A 22747-nucleotide genomic window follows, 5' to 3' on the forward strand; every position below is an offset into this window, starting at 1 on the left:
GTGACCCTGAATGTTTTGAAGAATACTTGGCTTTTGAATGATTTTTCCCCCCTTTTAAAAATTTTTTTTTAATGACCTAGATAGTGACAGCCTTAGTAAATGCTATCCTATTTTTATGAATTTGTCCAGATTACGCACTATTGGGTAAACCCCTTTGAAATCCCTCCTGGCCAGGGGAAAGCTCCTCTCACCTGTAAAGGGTTAAGAAGCTAAAGGTAACCTCGCTGGCACCTGACCAAAATGACCAATGAGGAGACAAGATACTTTCAAAAGCTGGGAGGAGGGAGAGAAACAAGGGGTCTGTGTGTCTGTCTATATTCTGTCTTTGCCGGGGATAGACCAGGAATGGAGTCTTAGAACTTTTAGTAAGTAATCTAGCTAGGTACGTGTTAGATTATGATTTCTTTAAATGGCTGAGAAAAGAACTGTGCTGAATAGAATAACCATTTCTGTCTGTGTATCTTTTTTGTAACTTAAGGTTTTGCCTAGAGGGGTTCTCTATGTTTTTGAATCTAATTACCCTGTAAGGTATCTACCATCCTGATTTTACAGGGGGAATTTCTTTATTTCTATTAACTTCTATTTTTATTAAAAGTCTTCTTGTAAGAAAACTGAATGCTTTTTCATTGTTCTCGGATCCAAGGGTTTGGGTCTGTGGTCACCTATGTAAATTGGTGAGGCTTTTTATCCAACATTTCCCAGGAAAGGGGGGGTGCAAGTGTTGGGAGGATTGTTCATTGTTCTTAAGATCCAAGGGTCTGGGTCTGTAGTCACCTAGGCAAATTGGTGAGGCTTTTTACCAAACCTTGTCCAGGAAGTGGGGTGCAAGGTTTTGGGAAGTATTTTGGGGGGAAAGACGCGTCCAAACAGCTCTTCCCCAGTAACCAGTATTAGTTTGGTGGTGGTTGCGACCAATCCAAGGACAAAGGGTGGAATATTTTGTACCTTGGGGAAGTTTTGACCTAAGCTGGTAAAGATAAGCTTAGGAGGTTTTTCATGCAGGTCCCCACATCTGTACCCTAGAGTTCAGAGTGGGGGAGGAACCTTGACAAGACCTCTTGCAGTTATGAAATCTCCTCCTCCCTTATGTAAGAGTACCAAGTTCTCTGGGAAGCACTGCACTATATATGACCTCTTCCTGTTCAAGCTGCAGCTGTCAGGATTTATTAATGTCTTCTGGTGGGGGATTGTTGGCAGTATGTAACACACACTTTAGTGCATTTCTATCTGGGACTATTTGAGCTAATTGCAGGGGAAATCCAGTGGATAAATCTCTTTATATCTCCATCTTTATTGGAAGGCCAAGAAAAAGACTCAGGTATGTTGATAGATACAAGAAAATACAGGTTTTAGATGCCGGACACCATAGAAATTCTTACTGCCTCAATTTTCAGAATACATTCTAATTAATCTGAATTACTTTCACTGCTTATATTAAATAGTGCAGATTAGTCATTGAACTGATTAGTGCTGAAGTGCTTTTAGTTAATCATAGCAAGAGAGTATAAAATCTATTAAACATGCTATGAATTAACATTCAAAGTCTAGCAGGATGTTGTCTAGTTCAGTACACATAATGGTGTATTATGGAGATGACCTTCAGAAGAAAATGTGTGGATGCTCTGAAGGGGAATGTTTTCGCAGTTTAGAACGGTTGTGCAGTGAAACAATATTGTCTGTCATGCAGAGTGCTAAAAGTCTGTTTAACAATATTCATTTCTCTGACAATCTGAAGAAAACGTATACATTCTACACTGTGGAAGTAGAGGACAAACTGATCAGTATAACATTTACTAACCTGTCCATTAGCTAATTGATTATTTTATGTTGTCCCTGTATGGGTTAACAATGATAGAGTACTACGGTGGTAGGGCAAATCTGTAGCTGTTGTGTGGATAAAATCATAGAATTTGAAGGCTGAACACACCACCAGCTCCCTAACAATGCAGAAATGTTTTTTATTTTACAATTTCTAGTCTAATTTTAAATACCCAAGCAAAAGGGTATTCACATCTCCCTGGAGGAAATTCTTCTACAGTCCAATAGATTTTACTGTCAGGAAGTTGTCCCTAATATTCAGCGTATATTTTCACTTTCATAACTTTATTCCTTTACTGCTGTTTATAGATCCTCTCACTTAATCCTCTCCCTGTTTGGTATTAAAATATTTATATAGTATTATCATATGCTGCCCACAATCATTCCTTAGCCACTCCAGCCATTTGTAGTTCTCCTAATCTATTATTCATAAATCTTGCTGCCCTGGATCATTTTTGTATTACTCTTCTCTGAACTCTCAATTTATCCATATTCATCTGATAATGAAGTGTCAAGGACTGAACACAATACTCAGATCAGTTGAACTAAATCCATACACAGAGGGACTATTAACCTCATTCTTTGCATGGATGCTTCTGTATATGCAGCCCAAAATTGCATTGCCTTTATTGCAAACTTTTGTGAAATATTTTTGTTGAGTATATGTGTTTTGAGTTCTTTGTGTGTGTGTGTGTCTGTGTGTGTTGCATTTTTTCAGGTAAGTGTTTTCTTGAATATTTGCAAGTTGAATCTCATTTTGTTGTTTTCCTCCTATGTTTCTAATCTTTCTAGATCTCTTTGTATTATTTCTGTGTTCCGAATGGCATTTGCAACTCCTGCTTCCTGCTTATCATGTATGAATTTAATTAATATGCTTTTTACACCTCCTTCCAGATAATTAACAAAGTTAAGCAAGGCCAGTTCTTATGGCAGTCTTTTTGATACTATGCTGGACAGTTTTCTCCTCCGCCATACATTTCTCATGAACTTTTTATGGTCTTTCAGCCGTATTCCTATCCAAGACCATTTGAATTAATTTTCAAGTAAGATTTAATAAAATAGTATTAAATCCTTCAGTAAAACCCCAAATTTCTATCATCTGCATTCCCTTAATCTATTTTTTCTTTGAGAATAAAAAAATCAGATTTGCTTGAGAAGATTTATTCTTTGTTCCATGCTCCTTTAGATATTTAGTGATTTTTTTTCTTGACATTCCATTATTTTACTAGTGATAGAAGTTATTTATAGGATTATAATTGCCAGGATCACTCTCTTCTTTACTTTTTTGAAAATCAGTACAATATTTGCTTGTCTACATCCTGCCAGTATCTCCCCAGTTCTTTAAGATTTTTTCAGAAATAATTTCCATAGTTCAATAAATTCATTAGCTAATTTTCTTAATTGCCTAGGTAGCCATGTCATCTAGGTAAGCAAGTTTGTATATATCCAGGTTTTCCAAGTATTCCTTTATTTGTTTAATAATAATTTTTACAAGTGCTTCCTTTCTTTCTAATTGTTCATCCCTAGTTTTTATTTTATTTTATGTTGTTAATTTATTTATTTATTTATTTTGTTTAAAACATTTGAAACAAGTTCAGTATGTGATTCATTTGTTTCATTAATTGAATCACCGCAGTCATTTGTGTCATTTCATTACTGGTCCCTACTTTGTCTCATACTGCCAGCCCGATGATATTTTTAAAACCCCATCTTATCCTTTTTAGGTAATAGCAACTCATTTTTTAAAACCACCTTTATATTTTCCCTGCAAATCTTAACTGTGTATTCCTCATTGTTTGCCTCAGCCATTTTTCCTAAGCAGAATTTTGGTTTCCAGCACCTTTTTACGCACAAAATTCTTTCTCTCACACATAATGTATATATTTAAATAAATAATATTCCATTTGATATTTTAATAAGTATATTTTCTGTCCAGTATTGTATCACATGAAATGGACATACCATCACAATGTAATCATCTGATATCGGCTGAATTAACAAGGAAACCAGAATACAAGGAAGGTAATTTATTTTTCTTATCTGCTTCATTTTCCTGTTATGCTTGAGAAGGTTGTTAAGTAGGAGGGAAAAGCGTTTTTTCCAGGAGGTATTTTCATGTTCATTTCACTTAACGAACTGTGTTAACATTAACATAAAGATGCAATAGTGTTATTGCAGTGTTGTAGTGGAAATTTGTAATGTTATGCCATGGCAGCTCTCGCAAACCCTGGCAGCTTCCCACCAGAGTTTAGAGCAGTGCCTCTGGTTGGTTCCAGTGAATGAAGTTGTTGCCAGAGTTCAGGATATTAATGTCGAGTTTCTATGTGGGATGTCAATAAGCCAAAATGAATTACTTACAAGCTCAATTTCAGTCTGGACTGCCTCCAACTTAATCCTGAGAGATCTTCACATAAAACTAGTAGCAGGATCAGGCTTTGCTCCCACAAAGCTTGTGGCTGCAGGCCCTGTGACTTTTTTTTTAAAGACCCTTAAACAGCGAAGTTAATCTCAGATTTTAGGTTTAAACACATCAAAACTTTTGAGTACTGGCTGCGAAGGAAGTTTTCAAAATGTTAATTTATAGCAAAGACTGAAAGTTAGTCATGGTGAATGGATGGTGTGCACTTAATGAGCAGCTATTCAGTATTTGCTTTCTCCTCACTGTTCAGTGTGTGGTCTCATGCCTTTTTTTTATTGCACAAAATTCAAACCCTGCTTTAAAAACAATTATTAATGTCCTCATGTGTCTTTTCAGTTGTATTAATCACTACAGTATCTGCATGCTTCACAAACACTAACAAATTTATTTTCACGATACACACCTCCACACTGCCCTGTGAGATCAAGGAGTGGTATTATTCCCATTTTACTCAAGGGAAATTGAGGCACAGGGAGATTGAGGTCAAAAGTATCCACTAATTTTGGGTGCCCAATCTGAGATACTTAAATACTGTGAAAAATCAGGTCCTACCATTAAATAGCACTTTGAACATATAAAGCTCAGTGCCCATAGACATTTGTTGCTGCTATGAGTTTTCAGCACTTCTGTAAATCAGACCCCAGGGTACCTCAACTTAGGTAACCAGAAAAAGAGGAACACACAATTGTTAGAGGGTTTTCCCTTCACCCCCTCCCCTGGTTCTTGTCACACAGGAGACAAGAAGTCTGAAGTTCAGGCAATGCAATGTTTATTGGGGTTAGTTTCAAGCAAGCATATCCATAGCTCTACATGCTGGCAGAGTCTGTTTCCCAGTGTTCCGTTCCCAGCTCTGACGTTGCAGAGTCTTTACCCCATGTCTCCCTTCCCAGCAGTGACGCTGCAGAGTTTTTGCCTGTGTCACTGTTCCCCATTCCCACCTCTTCCTCCTTAGCAGGCCCAAATATACCTAGTCCTACCCCTTACAACTTATGGTCATGTTCCATTTAGAAGGGTTGTGAGTCTGGGGTCTTCATCCCACCTCTTTTTGTATCCCATGAGACGGGTAAGGAGCGAGGTTGTGCCCTGGACATGACCAGGCCTTTCTTTGGCTTTTAGTGTGTCTTATGCCTCCACTCCTAACTGGTTGCTTGATCCTCACTTGAGAGAGGAGCCAGGCAGCCTTCCAGTATATGCTCATATATTACACTTCCACCATACCCTGGAACACTTTTGACTCCATCTCTTCTCTTTTCACCCCATCTGCTTGTGGGCAGATGTAACACAGTGTCTTTGTTCTTTGTTCTCACGCATTAGTAAGGATATCAGAGTTTCAAAAGTCAAACCCCAAATTCTATCCCAGGCTAACAAACAGGCCTATATACTAACAACAATTAGTAACCATCCATGAAAAATTTGATTTAAATGACTTGCCCAGCACGACATTGGAACTCTGTGGCAGAGGCAGAGAGAGAATCCAGTTCTCCAGGGTGGCATTCAATTGCCTTAACCATGAGACCATTCCCTCTCTTCCTGTAATCCCCTGCCTCATACACTACACACTTTCCAACTTCTGCAACAAGTGAAGCATGGGTCATACAGACAAAATCGTTTTCAACATCACAGGCTAGCCCTTCTCCACCTGTAGAGCAGAGTGGAAAAAATAGCATGTAACCGTGTAATTAAAAAGACTGCATTGTAGTGCATACAATGAATTAAGATTATACAGGCAACCTTAATACTGGGGTTTTCTAATATTTGAGTGCTTGACCTTGCAACCTTAATGATCCTTTAACATTTTTTTTGTGTGTGTAATTTCCTAGATTTTTTTAAACAAGCCAACTGAAAAAAGAACTTCTATCATGTGGCATCATATTTCATAGAATCATGGAATATCAGGGTTGGAAGGGACCTCAGGAGGTCATCTAGTCCAACCCCCTGCTCAAAGCAGGACCAATCCCTCGGTCCCCGCTGCTTCCCGCAGTCCCCATTGGCCTGGAACGACGAACCGTGGCCAGTGGGAGCTGCGATCAGCTGAACCTGCAGACACTGCAGGTAAACAAACCGTCCTGGACCGCCAGCAGATTTCCCTGATGGGCTGCGTGCCAAAGGTTGCCGATCCCTGCATTAGAAGCTGATGAGTTGTACTAACTCATGTAGTAGCCTATGTCCCTGTCTGGCTAGCCAATTGAAGTTAAAAGGACCACCATGCTCCAGTAAAGTGTGGATGGGACTCAAGTTAGGAGCAAGACTCAAGTTAACTCTGCAGAAAAGAGAAACCCATATATGTTATATTTCCTTCCTCCCAACCCTGAGTTTGTGTCAGTTTAGATTGTAAGCTCTTTGGGGGCAGGGATTGTCTCTTGCTCTGTTTGTACAGTGCCTAACACAGTGGCATCTCAATCTTGGCTGGGCTCCATAGATGTTTGTGGTACAAATAATACATTGGGGGCGACAACTTACAAAAAGTTCAGCGTAACAAAAGAAAAGAGTAAGTGCTGTGCAGAACTCAGTGTAATAGTAATTAATTCAGAAAAGTAAGCAGGTGTCGGTCATTTCCTAACAAATTTCTTCAGACGTAATCAGTACTGATTGCATCAAAGTACATTCATTCACTTGGGTAAAATACACTGTGTTTTGTTACAGAGTTGACTCATGAAATGATTAAGATTTTTGTTCTTTTCTAAATTTGGATGTTCATTTATATGAAGTGAGGGGGAAAAAAGGAGGAATGCAGCATTGGGGTGCTGGTTTTTGCATGTACAAAAGCATAGAATTGCAAAGTTCTGATATCCTACAACATCTGTCTCAGTCCTTCTGTGTTTAATAAAAACTACTTTTCTATAATCTACCTGTTAATAACTTAACTTGCTATGTATGGACTGTGTTGTGCAAAGGGTGCAGGTCTGTGCCAGACCAGCTCCTGGAGGCAATATGACTGATATGCCTCAGGAAGCCCACAGAAGTAGGATATGGATCGTTGCATCCTTTCAAAAGGTGTGTGCTCCTCCTGTGGCTGGCTCAACTCCTCTGACAAATGCACAGGAAGGGGCAAGGCTGTGGCTCCTTCTGAATTCCAACACTGGGTTCTGTTTTGCTGACAGGTTTCTGCTCAGAGAGACCAGGGAGATAGACACATAGGGTCAGAGTCTAGAGGAGTAGGAGACTGAGATGGACTACAGGAGGTCTACATTTCCGTGGTCAGTTGCTCCTGCCACTATAAACAAAGACTGAAGCTTGACTTTTCCATGCTAATCTAAGACTGTATGCCAGCAGACTAATAAATGCTGGCTTGTTTTGAAAATGATGCCCTTCATTGCTGCAAATACTTACTGGTTACATTGCTCCCTAAATGAATACAGCTTTTACCAGGAGTCTTAACTCATTTGGACTCGCTGTAGAGACACATGGCAAGTACACAGATACCATACTCCGCAAGTTGAGTCTCAGAGTTGTGAGACTGCATGGTTTGCCCTTGCAAAAAGTTGTACCTGAGGCCTAGAAAATAATAGAAGTACACCCATAGAGACTATATAAAGGCTGGGGTATTAAACCACCCTGTACATCTATGACAAAAGACAGATTAGATGAGGAGCTTGGAGAAACAGACTAGGACTGGGAGCCAGTGGGGACAGGGAAAATGGAGTGTCTGGATTGACTGAAGACTGTGGACAGAGAGACAGACAGATTGGGGACTTGGGCAAGGAACTGGGGCAGGAAACAGACAGACAGATCTAGTCTCCTGTCCCAGTTCCTGTCCCAGTTCTGTTTTGCCTACCTACACTTCCTTTGGAGTGTCCATCTGCTGTGGAGGTGTTCATCCTCTTCCTATGCTGTTGTCATTTGTTCCTCCCTAGAGATGGCTTTGTTTCAATGGTGAGCGAGGTGTCTCTTGCCTTACTGCATTAAGGTGGCGTGAGTAGTTTTATATCAGATATAAATGAATTAAAACACCTGGAAAACCTTTGCTTAAAATGTGCTTTGAAAATGCAAAGTATAATTAACTACCAGTTGGGGAAAATTGGTGGGGACCAGATTACTGAGCTTTTTCTTATGCTGCTGGGGGTGCTAGCTCTGGTCCGTCAGCAGCAGGGCAGGAGGGATCGAAATTCTGTCTGATTTCTGTACCAGGATACAAGGGGAGAGGATTAATCCCCTACTCTGGGCACCAGATCAGGGCTAGGCACAGTCTAGCTCACTAGATGCCATCTGTGCAAGGGTTATAGCTGCTATGGGAGTCATGCCTTTAAATTTCTACATCCGTGTGTATAAAGTTTCAAGCATTCTATTACATTGACATAGGGTCTCGAGTTGATTTTCATGGCGAATAAAGAAGTCCCACACCTAGAAATAAATGCAGTGCAATTACTGTATTTCAGTGTCTTGTCTTCAAAATTAACACAGATGCATTTGATTATATATTTCCAGACATACCCTCCCTCTCCCCCTTTGCAGGTATTAATAGCAATAATACTGGTTTACCGGCAAGCCCTATAAAGGATAAAGCCAAAGAACTCGAGTCAAATAGTCTCTAGGTAAATTTATTCTATGGAAAAATATTTTGTTTCATATTCTTGGAAAGTAGCACATTACTCTTAACATGTGTTAAGTGGAGTGGAAGGATTTAGTGTTCTACACACTCTGATAATCACTGCTAGGTTGTCTAACAATTGCTATATTTAAGTAGTCTGCAAGGCTCTTCCTGAGGGCTCTTTCAAATCTGTCAAGGTCATGGTTAATGTTCTGTTTTATCTAGATTCTTATACTACATTCATCCCAGTAATATCATCTGAGCACCTTTCAGAAGTCCATTAAGCAGTGTAACTATCATCTGTCACATTATTTCTCTCATCTTCCCTCTGGGGGAGAGGGGTATTTGCAGTAGAGTGTTTGTTTTGGAATTTTTTAAAATTATAGGTGGGGCTGGTGGATGGGGAGTCTGGAAGGATGAGACTAGGAATGACTGGGATCAGAAACCTGAGGAGTGTAGTCTGAGACCGACTAGGTGAGGAGAATGGGATGGGATAAGGAGCCAGTGTTGAAGTAGAGAGAGGACTGGTGTACAGAGACAGAAGGGATATATCTACAGAGACAGAAGGGATATATCCTGAGTATATCTTGAGGGAAATGGGCAAAAGACTCTGGCCCTAAAGTACACTCCCCCTCAAGCCTGGAATGGAACCAAAAATCCCAGAGTCTAACCATTCCCCTGCTGCTTCCTTATCCCCCTTCTAGTGCTGGTCCACATGGGGGATAACAACTTGCTACTGGTATCAGTTACTTCTGTTAGCTCAAGTGGCAGAGGTCTATGAAGTTGGATCTAAAGGTTCCAACGTTGCCGATGATCTATTTGGGTGTCATTATGATGCTGTGTGATATTTTGTTTGTTTGTTTGCTTTTTTAAAAACCTGGGCAATTACACACAAAAATACGTTAAAAACATTGTTAAGGTTTCAAGTCAAGTATGCAAAAGTCATGAAATGCCACAATGAAGGTTGCCTGTGCAACCCTGATTTGGGCCCCTTGTGCACATGCATTATGATAGTCTTTAATTACATGAACACTTACTGGTTTTTTTTTGTGTGTACGTACACACACACACACGTGCTTGTTAGAGAAGGTAGGTCAAAGAAATGTGCCTTGCACTTAGAGCAAGTGATGAGGTTTGTGATGGTCCTGGGCTCCTGGGGGAATATGTTCCACAGGCTTGGACCAGTCCTTCCTGAAGTTCTGTCTCCAGCATGGATGAACTTTCCATTTATGGTAGAGAGTTCTGTTGTAACTGAGGGGTGAAGTTGTAGACTATGGTCCTCATCCTGGAGTGTTAGGCATTTTTAGATACCTTGGCCCCAGGCTGTGGAGCACCTTGAAGATAGGGACTGAGAACTTGAACTTGATTCAGTGTTCTACTGGAAGTGTAAAGAGCAGAGGACAGGTTTGAAGAGTTCATGGTAGCCTGTGTTTCTGAAGAGATGAGCTGTGGCATTCTGGATCAGTTGGAGTTTCCTAAGTACTGAAGGCTTCATGCCTAGGTGTATTGCATTGCTGCAGTCCAGCTGAGAGGTGACAAGGGTATGAATAATTGAGGATTCCCTCCCTTGTTTCTCAAAGACCCATAGGACTAGGTACAGACAAGAAGATAAAGTGAAACAGGCACAAAGATTGTGGGACTCTGGGTCTCAGTCTTGCAGCCTTTGCATGTGTAAGGAGTTCCTTAGTGGTCATTGGCTTCAGTGGGACTTTTCACAAGAGTAAGGGGGTTGCAAGATCACGCCCCTTATCCTGAAAGGTGCTAATAGCTCAATGGGACTCCACTACTCTCAGGAGTGGGCCCTAATCTGGATGGAAATAGAGATCTGCTGATAGTTTGAATCTCTTTGGTCTATAAATAATATCTGAAAAATGTGTTGTCATAAATATAAAGGGAAGGCTAACCACCTTTAGATCCCTCCTGGCCAGAGGAAAAACCCTTTCACCTGTAAAGGGTTAAGAAGCTAAGATAACCTCGCTGGCACCTGACCAAAATAACCAATGAGGAGACAAGATACTTTCAAAGCTGGGCGGGGGAGAACAAGGGGTCCTCTCTGTCTGTGTGATGCTTTTCCCGGGACCAGAGCTGGAATGCAGGTCAGAACTCCTGTAAAGAGATAGTAAGCAATCTAATTAGATATGCGTTAGATTCTGTTTTGTTTAAATGGCTGATAAAATAAGTTGTGCTGAATGGACTGTATATTCCTGTTTTTGTGTCTTTTTGTAACTTAAGGTTTTGCCTAGAGGGATTCTCTATGTGTTGAATCTGACTACTCTGTAAGGTATTTACCATCCTGATTTTACAGAGGTGATTCTTTTACTTTTTTCTTTAATTAAAATTCTCTTTTAAGAATCTGATTGCTTTTCATTGTTCTTAAGATCCAAGGGTTTGGGTCTGTGTTCACCTATGCAAATTGGTGAGGATTTTTATCAAGCCTTCCCCAGAAAAGGGGGTGTAGTACTTGGGGGGATATTTTGGGGGGGCTGGGGGGAGGATTTCCAAGTGGGCACTTCCCCTGTTATTTTTGTTAGACACTTTGGTGGTGGCAGCATAAAGGTTCAAGGACAAAAGATAAAAGTTTTAACCTAAGCTGGTAAGAATAAGCTTAGGGGGTCTTTCATGCAGGTCCCCACATATGTACCCTAGAGTTCAGAGTGGGGAAGGAACCTTGACATGTGTATTCAAAATGAATAATAGCTTTTGAGGATTACCCCTGACTGTTACTAAATGCTCCCTTGTGCTCCCCCCCCCACCCTTTAGAATTGGGAGAGTTACTATTATTGGAAGTGAAAATAAAGAATAAATTACATAATTGCTTTAAGATGAAAGCACTATTGTCAGAAAACAATACTTTGCTAATGCAGTCCGCTAATTTCAAACCTCCAAAATGTTATTTCAAACCCAAATTCTTCAGACAAGCCAAAACAAAAAAACCATTCCCCACACTTATATGCAAAGTTGGAAATTTTTAAGGAAACCTGCTTTTGAGTTATCCAAACCCAAATTTCTTGACTGCTGAAAAATACTCTTTCCCACTGTGATAATTCAAAAATGGACATAAGAATTTATAGGAAACTTTCCACATGTGCACGTTGCTGCTTGGCTGCATCTCAACATGATAAATTTCAGCCCCCAAAATAAATTTATGAAAAGAAAATACTAACTTGGATTGCAAATTCCATCTCCGCCTAAACTCTTTAAATTGTTGCTACAGCACTGGTACAGCATATATTGGTAGCATTCATCCTTCAGTAGTTTGAGGGCAACATTGCCATCAAATTGAGTCCGAGAAAACCACAAAAGACATTAATACGCTTAAAATATAAAATGGAGCAAGTTTATTATGAAGTAATACTTAAATACAGCTAAATAATGGTGTTATCTTCACCTAAATTATGACTTTCAGAGCTCCGTTTTTAGGACAATTTGAGATACTTGAAAGGGAAGGGGCCTGGTTTTCAGAGGATGGATTCTCAGCACATTCTGAACATCAGGCCCATTTTAAATAGCTCAGATGGGGCACCCAAATTTGCTAGTTGCTTTTGAAATTTTAGGCCCATCTATCATAGAGCTTTTGTGGTATTGTTTAGGGCTCAACATGGGCTCTGACATTCAAAGTTTAGTCTGTGTGTTGAATTGGCTCATCATCATAAATATAACCATTAGAAACTGTGGTTCTACTGAGAGCCTCAAGTGTCTATATACTTGTATATTTTCATTTGAAATAGCACTTGCCCCAGAGAAAATGGCCATGTCACCAGTTTGTCTAGGTATTCGTGTCATGCTCTACAAACCTAAGAAGACCTAAGATTGTAGTGCTTGAAGGAACTGCTTGCAGTTCCAGAGCTGCACGCACTGATACATGATACTTAGAAGTACAGGGCTTGAATTAACTCTGTGGGTGAGAGAATACGTAGCTTCTGTAACAGGTTGAATATGTTGTTGCAGAGCTGAACCTTGTCAGGTCACATCCTACATTGCAAATTGGAAGTCTTGGGTTTCTGTATTCATGTCAGCTGGAAAAGGTCTATCCAGCTGAGAGAGTTAAGGTCACAGCACAAGATGATATCACTTTAGGGTAAATAAGATTGCTGTCTGCCACATCAGACATCAAAAGTTAAGTAAGGTTAGGTTAGATCAACACTTAGAAGGGGTTATGGACTTTTTCCTGAGGAAGTGATGTTGGAGAGTCAGTGGGTGGTGCTCTTGCATCTGAATCAGTGCCGTACTAGTCTACCAGCAAAGTATACAGAGAATGCTTGGCTGCTGTATATATGTCCCATGGATGAGACATAAAACTGCTATCTGTCTGCTGATAATCATTACAGATTCTGTATAGGCGGGGCATTTAATCCCATTGTGTTGGTCACATTCCAACTTGGATACGTAACTTTTGCTTATTAACATTCCTCCTACAGTTTCAATTTAATTGTCCTCACTTCTTTTCCTCCACTTTATGTGCTGTTGAATGATGCCACGTTCCTTCCCCAAAATTGCTGCTTTTCAATAGTAGGTGAAGTGTCTGTGTCCTAACTCACAAAAGGATATGAATTTAATTAATGTTCATAAAGCACTTTATGATCTTCTGGATAAAGGTAGTCTATAAGTGCAAAATATTAACAACTACTTATTGGGGAGAATTCATTGATTGCAAGCAAAACTGGAGTGGGCACCTGATTACTGCACCAATGCCTTCACTACTCCAATACAACAGAGACATCTTGATCAGGCCTTGCAGCAAATTATCTGGTAATGAGGGGACGCTTTCTTAGCTAAGAATTTATTGAGGAAAGAAATTGCATGAATTCATCTTATCTCTTATAGCAGGGGTGGGCGAACTTTTTGGCCTCAGGGCCACATTGCAGTATGGAAATTGTATGGCGGGCCATGAATGCTCATGAAATTGGGAGTAGGGGTGCGGGATGGGGTGAGGGCTCCAGCTGGGGGTGCGGGCTCTGGGGTGGTGCCAGAAATGAGGCATTAAGGATGCAGGAGGGGACTGCGAGCTGGGGCAGAGGGTTGGAGTGCGGGGAGTGGTGAGGGCTCTGGCTGGGGGTTTGGGGTACAGGAGGGGGCTCCAGGCTGGGACTGAGGGGTTTGGAGGGCAGGAGGGGGATCAGGGCTGGGGCACAGTAGGGTGAGGGCTCTGGCTGGGGGTGTGGGCTCTGGTTGGGCCGGGGCTGGGGAGTTTGAGGTACAAGAGGGGGCTCTGGGCTGGGATTAAGGGGTTTGACGGGTGGGAGGGGGATCAGGGCTGTGGCAGGGGATTGGGGAATGGGGGAGGGGGCTCAGGGGTGCAGGCTCTGGGCAGCGCTTACCGCAAGCAGCTCTCAGAAGCATGTCCTTCCTCCGACTCCTATGCAGAGGCACGGCCAGGCAGCTCTGCACGCTGCCCTGTCCACGGGTGCTGCCCCTGCAGCTCCCATTGGCAGGGAACTGTGGCCAATGGGAGCTGTGGGGGTGGTGCCTGTGGAAGGGGCAGGGCGCAGAGCTGCCTGGCCATGCCTCTGCATAGTGCAAAGGAGCCGGAGGGGGGTCATGCTGGCTGATTTCTGGGAGCCATGGAGAGCCGGGCAAGCCCCCGACCCTGCACCCTGGTGGGAACTGAGGGCCAGATCAAAAGGTCTGATGGACCGGATGTGGCCCGTGGGCTGTAGTTTGCCCACCCCTGTCTTACAGTATATCTAAAGTGTGCTAATAATTGAGGGATGGTACTCTACTCAATTTTAAGACTACTGCTTCCTGATTTAAACAATCTACTATTATTATTTAAAGTGTGTGGGTGCAAATTGGACAGTTCACAGAGTGTACCTACTTTTAAACAGATTGTTTAGAAGTGATAGGAATACTAAGTATGCACACTCCACATAGGTCTAATTTGCCCCATTCCAGGGATTTCCTTTATCGTTAACTTAAACAAACAATAAACTTTAGCACAACTTCTGAACTCAACTGTTTTTCGATGTTTTTTTCCTGCAGGACTCCTCTGTCTCTGCCCCTGGCTCCTTCTTCAGAGGGAAACTCGACCCCTTTTTTACTCCAGGTTTTGAGCTAATAAAAGTCACCTAATTTGACATTAGAATGATTGAAAAGAGCTCTGCCTCCCTGCGCAAGGTTTAATAATCGGTTACACTGTTCTATAACTAGCCCTCCACTAATTAACCAAGAAGCTCCAATGTTCCAGATGATTTACCATAAGAGCCCATTTTGAAATCTGTGTCCATAGTTCAGTGTAGAAAATGTTGCTAACTCCTGTGCCTTTTATGGTGGTTATATTTACATCAATTTTGCATGATAGTGTGATTATAATGCAAGTCATGTGACAGTATGTATCTAAATAAAATGTGTATATATAAATAGAATTAAAACATGCTATTGCATCATAATGCCACTGCAGCAGAGTGTGTGATGATGACATAACTGAGGTTAATTTTCTGCTCTACTAAACAAAAATTGACAGTGTAGTCTGCGATTGTGTTAGCTGTCCTAAATGTTCTTCACACAGCAGCAAGGAAGATATTTGGGTGATCTAGCCAACTGGAAAGAATCTATGTACAAAGGTATGGTGGGCTGCAGGGATATGCTTATCTGCCAGCAGCAGTGCTTTCTTCTCCTAGCTGTCATAATGTGTATTGCTAAGGTTTCTGTTTCACATGTTCAGTGACCGATTCAAGTTGGTATTTTAACTCCTTTTGTACATTGTCAAAGAGAATAGCACTCTTAGAAGCCATAAAAGGGCATAGGAAATAATAAATGAAAAATACACAAACAAAACTACATGAGAGTAAAGAGCATAGCAGCAGCAATTGAAAATACTTCCTATTGTGTTGTTTAAATTAAGAACAAGGTATTGTCACTTTTTTCTAACTTTATATTTTCTGTACCCAGCTGCATCAGCAACAAGGAGAAGAAATGCATTATGTGAGCTGTATAAATAGTTTTTAATTATATTCCAGGAGACTCCTCCTATGTTGTAGTTGTTAATAGTAGTATTACCATAGAGAGTAGGACCATATCATACCAAACAATTTATTGTAAAATGCATTTCCACTATCAGGTATAAGCCAAATTGCAAGCTAAAGAGCTGCCTGTCTCTATAAACCAGTATCTTTGTGATCAATCAATTCTGCTTCTATGTCACAGTTTTGTTACAACACTGTATAACCTATATGATCTTTATTATTTTACTTCCAGGTAAAAATGAAGATGAACAGACCGTTGCAGAAATCATGAGAAGGCGTTTTTCTCCTGCTGTTCTAACTAACATATCCTGGGAAGGTTTTCACTTTGCTGACCATGAGATAAAAATTACAGAAGCCACTGAATGTTATGGGGCAGTAGTCTGGCCATCGGTACAATATTTATGCAATATTCTTGGTTTTTATTCCCCTAAAAACTCTAGCCCTTTACGTTGTTTTCCATATCTGTTGCTTAGTCCTGTAAAACCAAGGGAAATGTTCTGCATTTTCTCTGCCTCTTCTTTGCAACCCACAAATCTTTTATGTTAGCAGTGTGCAAGTGGGAACTGGCCACACATCCACAGAATTAATCATGAACTTGCTGATGCACAGGGCTCCCTTGTCCCTCAGTTGAAGGACTAAATAAAGGGAAATATATATCATTTTTCAGTTTTTGTGCTTTCAGCAACTTTTGGGTCAATGCCCCTCATTTCATTCTGAACCTGTTACAAATGAAACAAGGGAAAGAACTATTTTGTTCTATTCTGGACCACTAAAAAGTGGCCTTCCTAAAAGTCATTACTCTTGCAAGGAGACCAGAAGAGCTGGTAACCATTATATCTGTTTTTCGTGGGGACCTGGGAATTTTCTACCCAAAGTTGTCATCTGACTTTTACCTGAACTTGGAAATAGTTTTTAACTTCTGCCCAAACCTGTCTTCAGATGAGGAATGGAAGTAGTGCTTTCTGCTTCAGTAGTGAGTTGAAATATCATGTAGAATACACCAGATCTATGAGAAAAGGAGTACTTGTGGCACCTTAGAGACTAACCAATTTATTTGAGCATAAGCTTTCATAGAATCATAGAATATAAGGGTTGGAAGGGACCCCAGAAGGTCATCTAGTCCAACCCCCTGCTCGAAGCAGGACCAATTCCCAGTTAAATCATCCCAGCCAGGGCTTTGTCAAGCCTGACCTTAAAAACCTCTAAGGAAGGAGATTCTACCACCTCCCTAGGTAACGCATTCCAGTGTTTCACCACCCTCTTAGTGAAAAAGTTTTTCCTAATATCCAATCTAAACCTCCCCCACTGCATCTTGAGACCATTACTCCTCGTTCTGTCATCTGATACCATTGAGAACAGTCTAGAGCCATCCTCTTTGGAACCCTTTTCAGGTAGTACCTTTCAGGTAGTATTCCGATGAAGCTGTAGCTCACGAAAGCTTATGCTCAAATAAATTGGTTAGTCTCTAAGGTGCCACAAGTCCTCCTTTTCTTTTTGCGAATATAGACTAACATGGCTGCTACTCTGAAACAGATCTATGAGGTTTACTGACAGCCATTTTGTGCGTATAAGTTAGGGGAGTAAGGAGGGATATAGAAAGTTAAGAGGCTACTTGATCAGTCTGTAAGTGCTTACATGGAGAGAAGACCATGAAGAGTTCTTTAACCTAGCAGACAAAGCCATAACAAGAGCTAGTATCTGGAAGCTGAAGCTAGACAATTTGAAAGTAGAAGCGAGGAGACAGATTTTTAACAGTTATTAATGATTAAAGCTGTTCACCGAGGGATGTGGTGGATTCTCTGTCACTTGAAGTCTTTAAATCAAAATGAGATGCCTTTCAAAAATGTATGCTTTAAGTCAGCTAGAAGTTATTGGATTTCAGTCAGGAATTACTGGTGACATTCTATGGTTTGTGTTCTGCCGGAAGCCACACTAGATGACCACAGGCGTTCCTCTGGCCTTCAAATCTGTGACTCTATATCCAGGGTTATTTTGGCATATTTCTGCAGCTTATATAGCTCAAAGACGATTGCGAGCCTTGGTCCCTTCAGGAGGGGGATTGTCTTTAGGGATATGTCTTGTACAGTGCCAAAGCATGTTGTAGGCTCTTAAATAATAATTAGTAATGGCTTCCTCCAACCTGCTTGGAGAGAGGGAAGCTTCTTTGGAATAGAATCATAGAATATCAGGGTTGGAAAGGACCTCAGGAGGTCATCTAGTCCAACCCCCTGCGCAAAGCAGGACCAATCCCCAATTAAATCATCCCAGCCAGGGCTTTGTCAAGCCTGACCTTAAAAACTTCTAAGGAAGGAGATTCTACCACCTCCCTAGGTAACGCATTCCAGTGTTTCACCACCCTCCTAGTGAAAAAGTTTTTCCTAATATCCAACCTAAATACATATAAATCAGAATACATATAAATCAGTTTTGTGTTAATCTATGCATGTTCAAGGCACTCTACAAATGTGATCTCTTTCTCTCCCCCCGCCCCCAACTCCCATAGACTAGGAATCAACATAGTAAACAGCAACTAATGTAGATCTTGAGAGAAACTTTTCAGTAAGGATATAAATAAGAACAACTGAAATGTTGTCTTTTGAAAATTCCCAGTGACACACATGGGAATCATACCCCAAAACTGTTATGTTAAAGGATATTCATGGTCCAACAGATAACTCACAGAAACATGGAGATTCAGAATCACTGATTCCCCTCCCTCTGCTGGGGGTGAAGTATATCTCAGTCTGCCAGCAATCATTCCTGGTCCTGACGAAACATCTGTTCATTCTATGCTCCCATTGTTCTCAGTTTCTATCAGAAAGTGATGGCCTTGCGTTTGAGGCACAGGCATAGGAGTCAGGAGACATGGGTTGTGTTCCCAGCCCTACCACAAGCTTGTGCTGTGAGCTTGGGCAAGTCACTTCAGCAATCTGTGCTTCAGGCTCATCATGCCCCCTCAAAACGGGGATGACAGTACTTCTTTATCTCACACAGATAGGTGGGGAGATGTTGGACAAAAATGTATGATGTTTGTGAAGTGTTTTGAGAATCTGGAATGGAAGAAGCTATTTAAGTGCAAGGTGGTATTATTCAGATGGGCTGTGATTGGAAAAATAGTGCTGTTCCACAAATTAGGCAGCAGAAGGCTCTGTTGGAGGCAAAAGATATAATCTCTGCATCAGGTAATGGATAAAGGGTGATCTTTTATTGCAAGAGAGAGCTGAGATAAAAATGTGCCTTATTACTGTGCAGTTGGACTTACTCAGCTTAGATAGATGTGAAATAAATAAATTACATAAAATCTTGACTTAAAAAAAAGCTATTTTTCTTGTAATTCATATTCAGAAAGGTCAGTGCTCATATAGCTATGTATTTTATGTATGCACAGAGTGGTATTTCTTTCTTTCTTTCTTTTTTTTTGTGTTCAATATGTTCTTGTGTTTTCCCTGGCAGGCTCTTGTTCTATGTCACTTTTTGGAAACAAATGCTGAACAATACAGCCTGGTTGATAAAAGTGTAATTGAAATTGGAGCTGGAACAGGGCTGGTCTCCATAGTAGCCACTTTACTTGGTAAGTGCTGGCTGTTGCTTTGCTGGGTTTGGAAACTTTGGAAACTAAGATGACTATTGATTACTATTGGAGCGTATAGTAAGTTGTTCAGTTCCTCTAAAATGTTGAAAACCGAGGAAGAAACACTGAATTCTTTGGGGTTTTCAGCCAACTTGGAAGCCAGTTCTGCTTTTACCTCCATAAAATTACTTGTCCTCACTTTAGAATGCCTTGTAGGAGGCTACAGTAGATGTGACTGCCATCCAGTATTAAACAGAGGACAGAAATTAGGTGCTGTGAGAACTAGGGTTCCTACCAGACCAGGAGGTCAGAGGCATATAGAAGAGGCTGGATTCAGACACAACCTCTGACAAGAGCAGTTTATCTTCTGACTATTAAATAACCCCTTCCTGGTATCCCAAGTCACTTTTGTTTTCAGTTTTGTAACCTGTTCTTTAAGAAACGTATCCTTGAGCTTGCTGTCCTGGCATTGTCCATTCTATCTTCTTTCCTGACAGCCCGTTCTTTGCTAACAGTAACTCGAATCACTAACCACTTGCAATGTAGCCAAGGACACAATTTAGTCTGCAGTATCTTTTATTACTGTATGAGAAGGAAAGAATCCAGGAGATTCTCAGATCCTGGCTGACTTTGCATGGTTGATAGAAACCCCTCCCCCCATCTTTTGACTTGTATACCAAGCAGATTTGATATAAAGACCCCATAAAGGTGGATCCCCAGGATATCATTTTTGACTTTGCAGAACAAGATCATATTTTAATGTATTTTTTTGATGTGGAAACCTAATTTACATGTCTAGTGTAATGAAATGCCCAGGAGGCTTTTTACAGGTATATTGTACCTATATATGGGAGAGACCTGGGAATGCAATTGTTTGTCAAGTAGGTTTTGTGTACAGATTTCTTCTTCATTCTTGAAGTATAATCAAGGGTTAATCTGTGGTGGTTGTTTTTTGTCACAGGTGCACGTGTAACTGCCACGGACCTGCCTGAAGTACTAGGAAACCTTCAGTACAATATTCTCAAAAATACCAAAATGAAGTGTAAGCATCAGCCCCAGGTTAAAGAACTGTCCTGGGGAGTTGATTTAGAAAAAAACTTTCCCAAGTCTTTGTGTCAGTTTGACTACATCATGGCTGCTGATGTTGTGTACTACCATCCCTTCCTGAAGGAGCTGCTTCTTACCTTCCATCACTTGTGTCAGGACAACACTGTTATTCTCTGGGCCATGAGATTCAGGCTGGACAAAGAGAACCAATTTATGGGCAGATTTCAGGAATTGTTTGACCTGGAGGTAATTTCCAATTTTCCCAGTTTAAACATAACATTGTATAAGGCAATGAGAAAAGGCAAGAAGATGATGTGATGTTCCAACTTGAGTATTAGAAAGTGTGTGTGTGTGTGTGTGTGTGTGTGTGTATGTGTGTGTGGAGTTTGAGTTTTTTCACAGGTTCCATGTTAATGCTTGATGACATCTGTAGATTATGCAAGCAGCATGCCTTTTGGGATGTCAGGGCAGCAGATGGATGCCTCTGTCCCCTTCAGAAGAGAGTCACTTCCCACCACCGTTTTGCCTTCTCTTACACAGGGTGATTATGAGCCTCACAGCCTTGGGGCAAGTGGCTCCTCTTCCTCATGTTATAAACATTAACAAATGGTCTTGCGTAAGAATAGTGCAGCATACTACCAATTCCCTTTTAAAAAAATTCTCAAATCCTTGGAGCTTTGCCTTTCTCAAAATAGACCACTGTGGACCTCTAGCTCTGAGAGCACAACAATACTAACAATTGCCCTCAAGAAAATGTTTTGCATCACTGCCTCATTGTGGTAGCTTGAGACCAAAAAGACTTACTTTGCATGCTTAATTATGGGCAGATAATAGAAAAAAGTTGCTTAGCATCTTTGGAAAGGCCCACTGTGACTGTCTGTATCCCTGTGTTCACCTTTTTACAAAACTGTAATGCATTTTGTATGAAGTATGCCTTGTGAGGTATCGTTTGAAAATTCATAATTTACTGATCATTATTGTCCTGGTAAACTGTGTGTGACAACATTGTATGTGAGTTATAAGGCTCTACTGTATGAGATTTATTGAGACATATTCCAAGTCTGCAAAAGAAGGCACAAACCAATCCCTCAGAGACAAAAGGCAAATCGACGCCTCAGCCAGGTGTCAACAAAATCACATGAACTATCACCTGGATAAGCTGCCATTCTTTGATAGGAAAAAGGGTGTGAGTAAGAAATGTACATCTTGGCAAATAAAAAGCTGCAGGTTCCCATCTCCTAAGATCTTCTGTCTTCTGAACCTCAGCTGGAGATAATTTTCAAAATAAAAGAGAACCATAAGAAAGGGGAGCAGATGCCTCAAAATACTCCTCTCTTTCTCTCTACCCATGAAATCAACAACACCTGAAAGACAAGGAAAGTAACACTGAACTGGGGAGGGGAAAGAATCCTGGCCAACTGAAATCCAGACCGTAAGACTGCTCAAACATGTGGTGAGAGAGACCTCTGCTTTGAATTAATTTAGCTTGTTAAGTTAGATGTTAATTGCGTTTTACCTTTTATTTTCTTGTAACCAGTTCTGACTCTTATGCTTCATTACTTGTAATCACTTAAAATCTATCTTTCTGTAGTTAATAAACTTATTTTATCTAAACCAGTGTGCTTGGATTGAAGTGTTTGGAAAACTTCATTTGCGATGGCAAGATTTGTGCGTATCACTTTCTATTAATGAAATGATAGACTTTATATGAGCTTGTATTGTCCAGAAGGGTGCCAGGCAGTAATAAGACACACATTTCTGGGGCAAAGTCTGGGACTGGGAGTTTTCTGGTGTTACCCTGCAGTGTAATTCATGGGTGGCTGGCTATAGCATTTATACAATATAGCTGGGAGTGATTTATGTTCTGTGTGTGAGCAGACCAGGAGTTGTTGCTCTCACAGCAAAGCAGTGTAAAAAGCACCCTAGGTTGTAGAATTGAGGGGACACAGCTGTCTGTCAGTCAAGAATATACCCTGGGTAATTTCACTCCCACAAATAAATTGTTGTCCTGTTCTTTAATTGTAATAAATTTCTGTATGTGATGACCACACAGCTTTGCTCGGAATTGACCAGAGGATTTTGTTTTAGGGAGGTTTATATGGATTTTTTAGATCCTACCAAATTTCCTGAATCACTTAGTAAGTATGTATGAGATCTTCAGGTCAATTCCAGCCTAACTGTGCAGAAAGGCAAACCCCAGCTGCTTGTGCTGGGGTCCATGCATAGAGTTATCATCATTTAGAAAAGTTTTGTCAAGGACAATTGTTCAACTAACCTGGAGTCTTGGGGGTTGATAGGCCCTCACCTAACACAGCCTTTCTGTGTGCATTTGTGTGAACTGTAGTACTTGTTTGTTCTGATTTACAAAATGCCTTAATCAACAGAACTCCTGGGTCAAACTG

At 40.8% G+C, this 22747-nt stretch overlaps 1 protein-coding gene across 2 annotated transcripts; it reads left to right on the forward strand.

Moving 5' to 3' along the window:
* Window positions 1–995: 995 nt before the first annotated feature.
* Window positions 996–21925, forward strand: LOC125638660 (protein-lysine methyltransferase METTL21E). Of its 2 annotated transcripts, XM_048854735.2 has the most exons (5): window positions 996–1318; window positions 3755–3840; window positions 15960–16117; window positions 19181–19298; window positions 20260–21925. In XM_048854735.2, the coding sequence occupies exons 2-5, from the start codon at window positions 3771–3773 to the stop codon at window positions 20661–20663; spliced, it is 750 nt and encodes a 249-aa protein (XP_048710692.1). In that variant the 5' UTR covers window positions 996–1318; window positions 3755–3770; the 3' UTR covers window positions 20664–21925. The 2 variants fall into 2 exon arrangements, with proteins under 2 accessions (XP_048710692.1, XP_074985808.1); XM_075129707.1 differs by lacking the exons at window positions 996–1318; window positions 3755–3840 and adding an exon at window positions 14308–15325.
* Window positions 21926–22747: the final 822 nt, after the last annotated feature.

This window comes from Caretta caretta, chromosome 1 (genome assembly GCF_965140235.1).
Source record: "Caretta caretta isolate rCarCar2 chromosome 1, rCarCar1.hap1, whole genome shotgun sequence".
In the NCBI taxonomy this organism is placed as follows: Eukaryota; Metazoa; Chordata; order Testudines; family Cheloniidae; genus Caretta; species Caretta caretta.

What these genes read in the sequence shown, in the direction of transcription:
- LOC125638660 (XM_048854735.2), top strand. Translation starts at nt 3,771, where the DNA reads ATGGACATACCATCACAATGTAATCATCTGATATCGGCTGAATTAACA. An exon ending in GAAACCAGAATACAAGGAAG is followed by an intron (nt 3,841 to 15,959) that starts GTAATTTATTTT and finishes TTTTACTTCCAG; the next exon opens with GTAAAAATGAAGATGAACAG. An exon ending in CATAGTAGCCACTTTACTTG is followed by an intron (nt 19,299 to 20,259) that starts GTAAGTGCTGGC and finishes TTTTTGTCACAG; the next exon opens with GTGCACGTGTAACTGCCACG.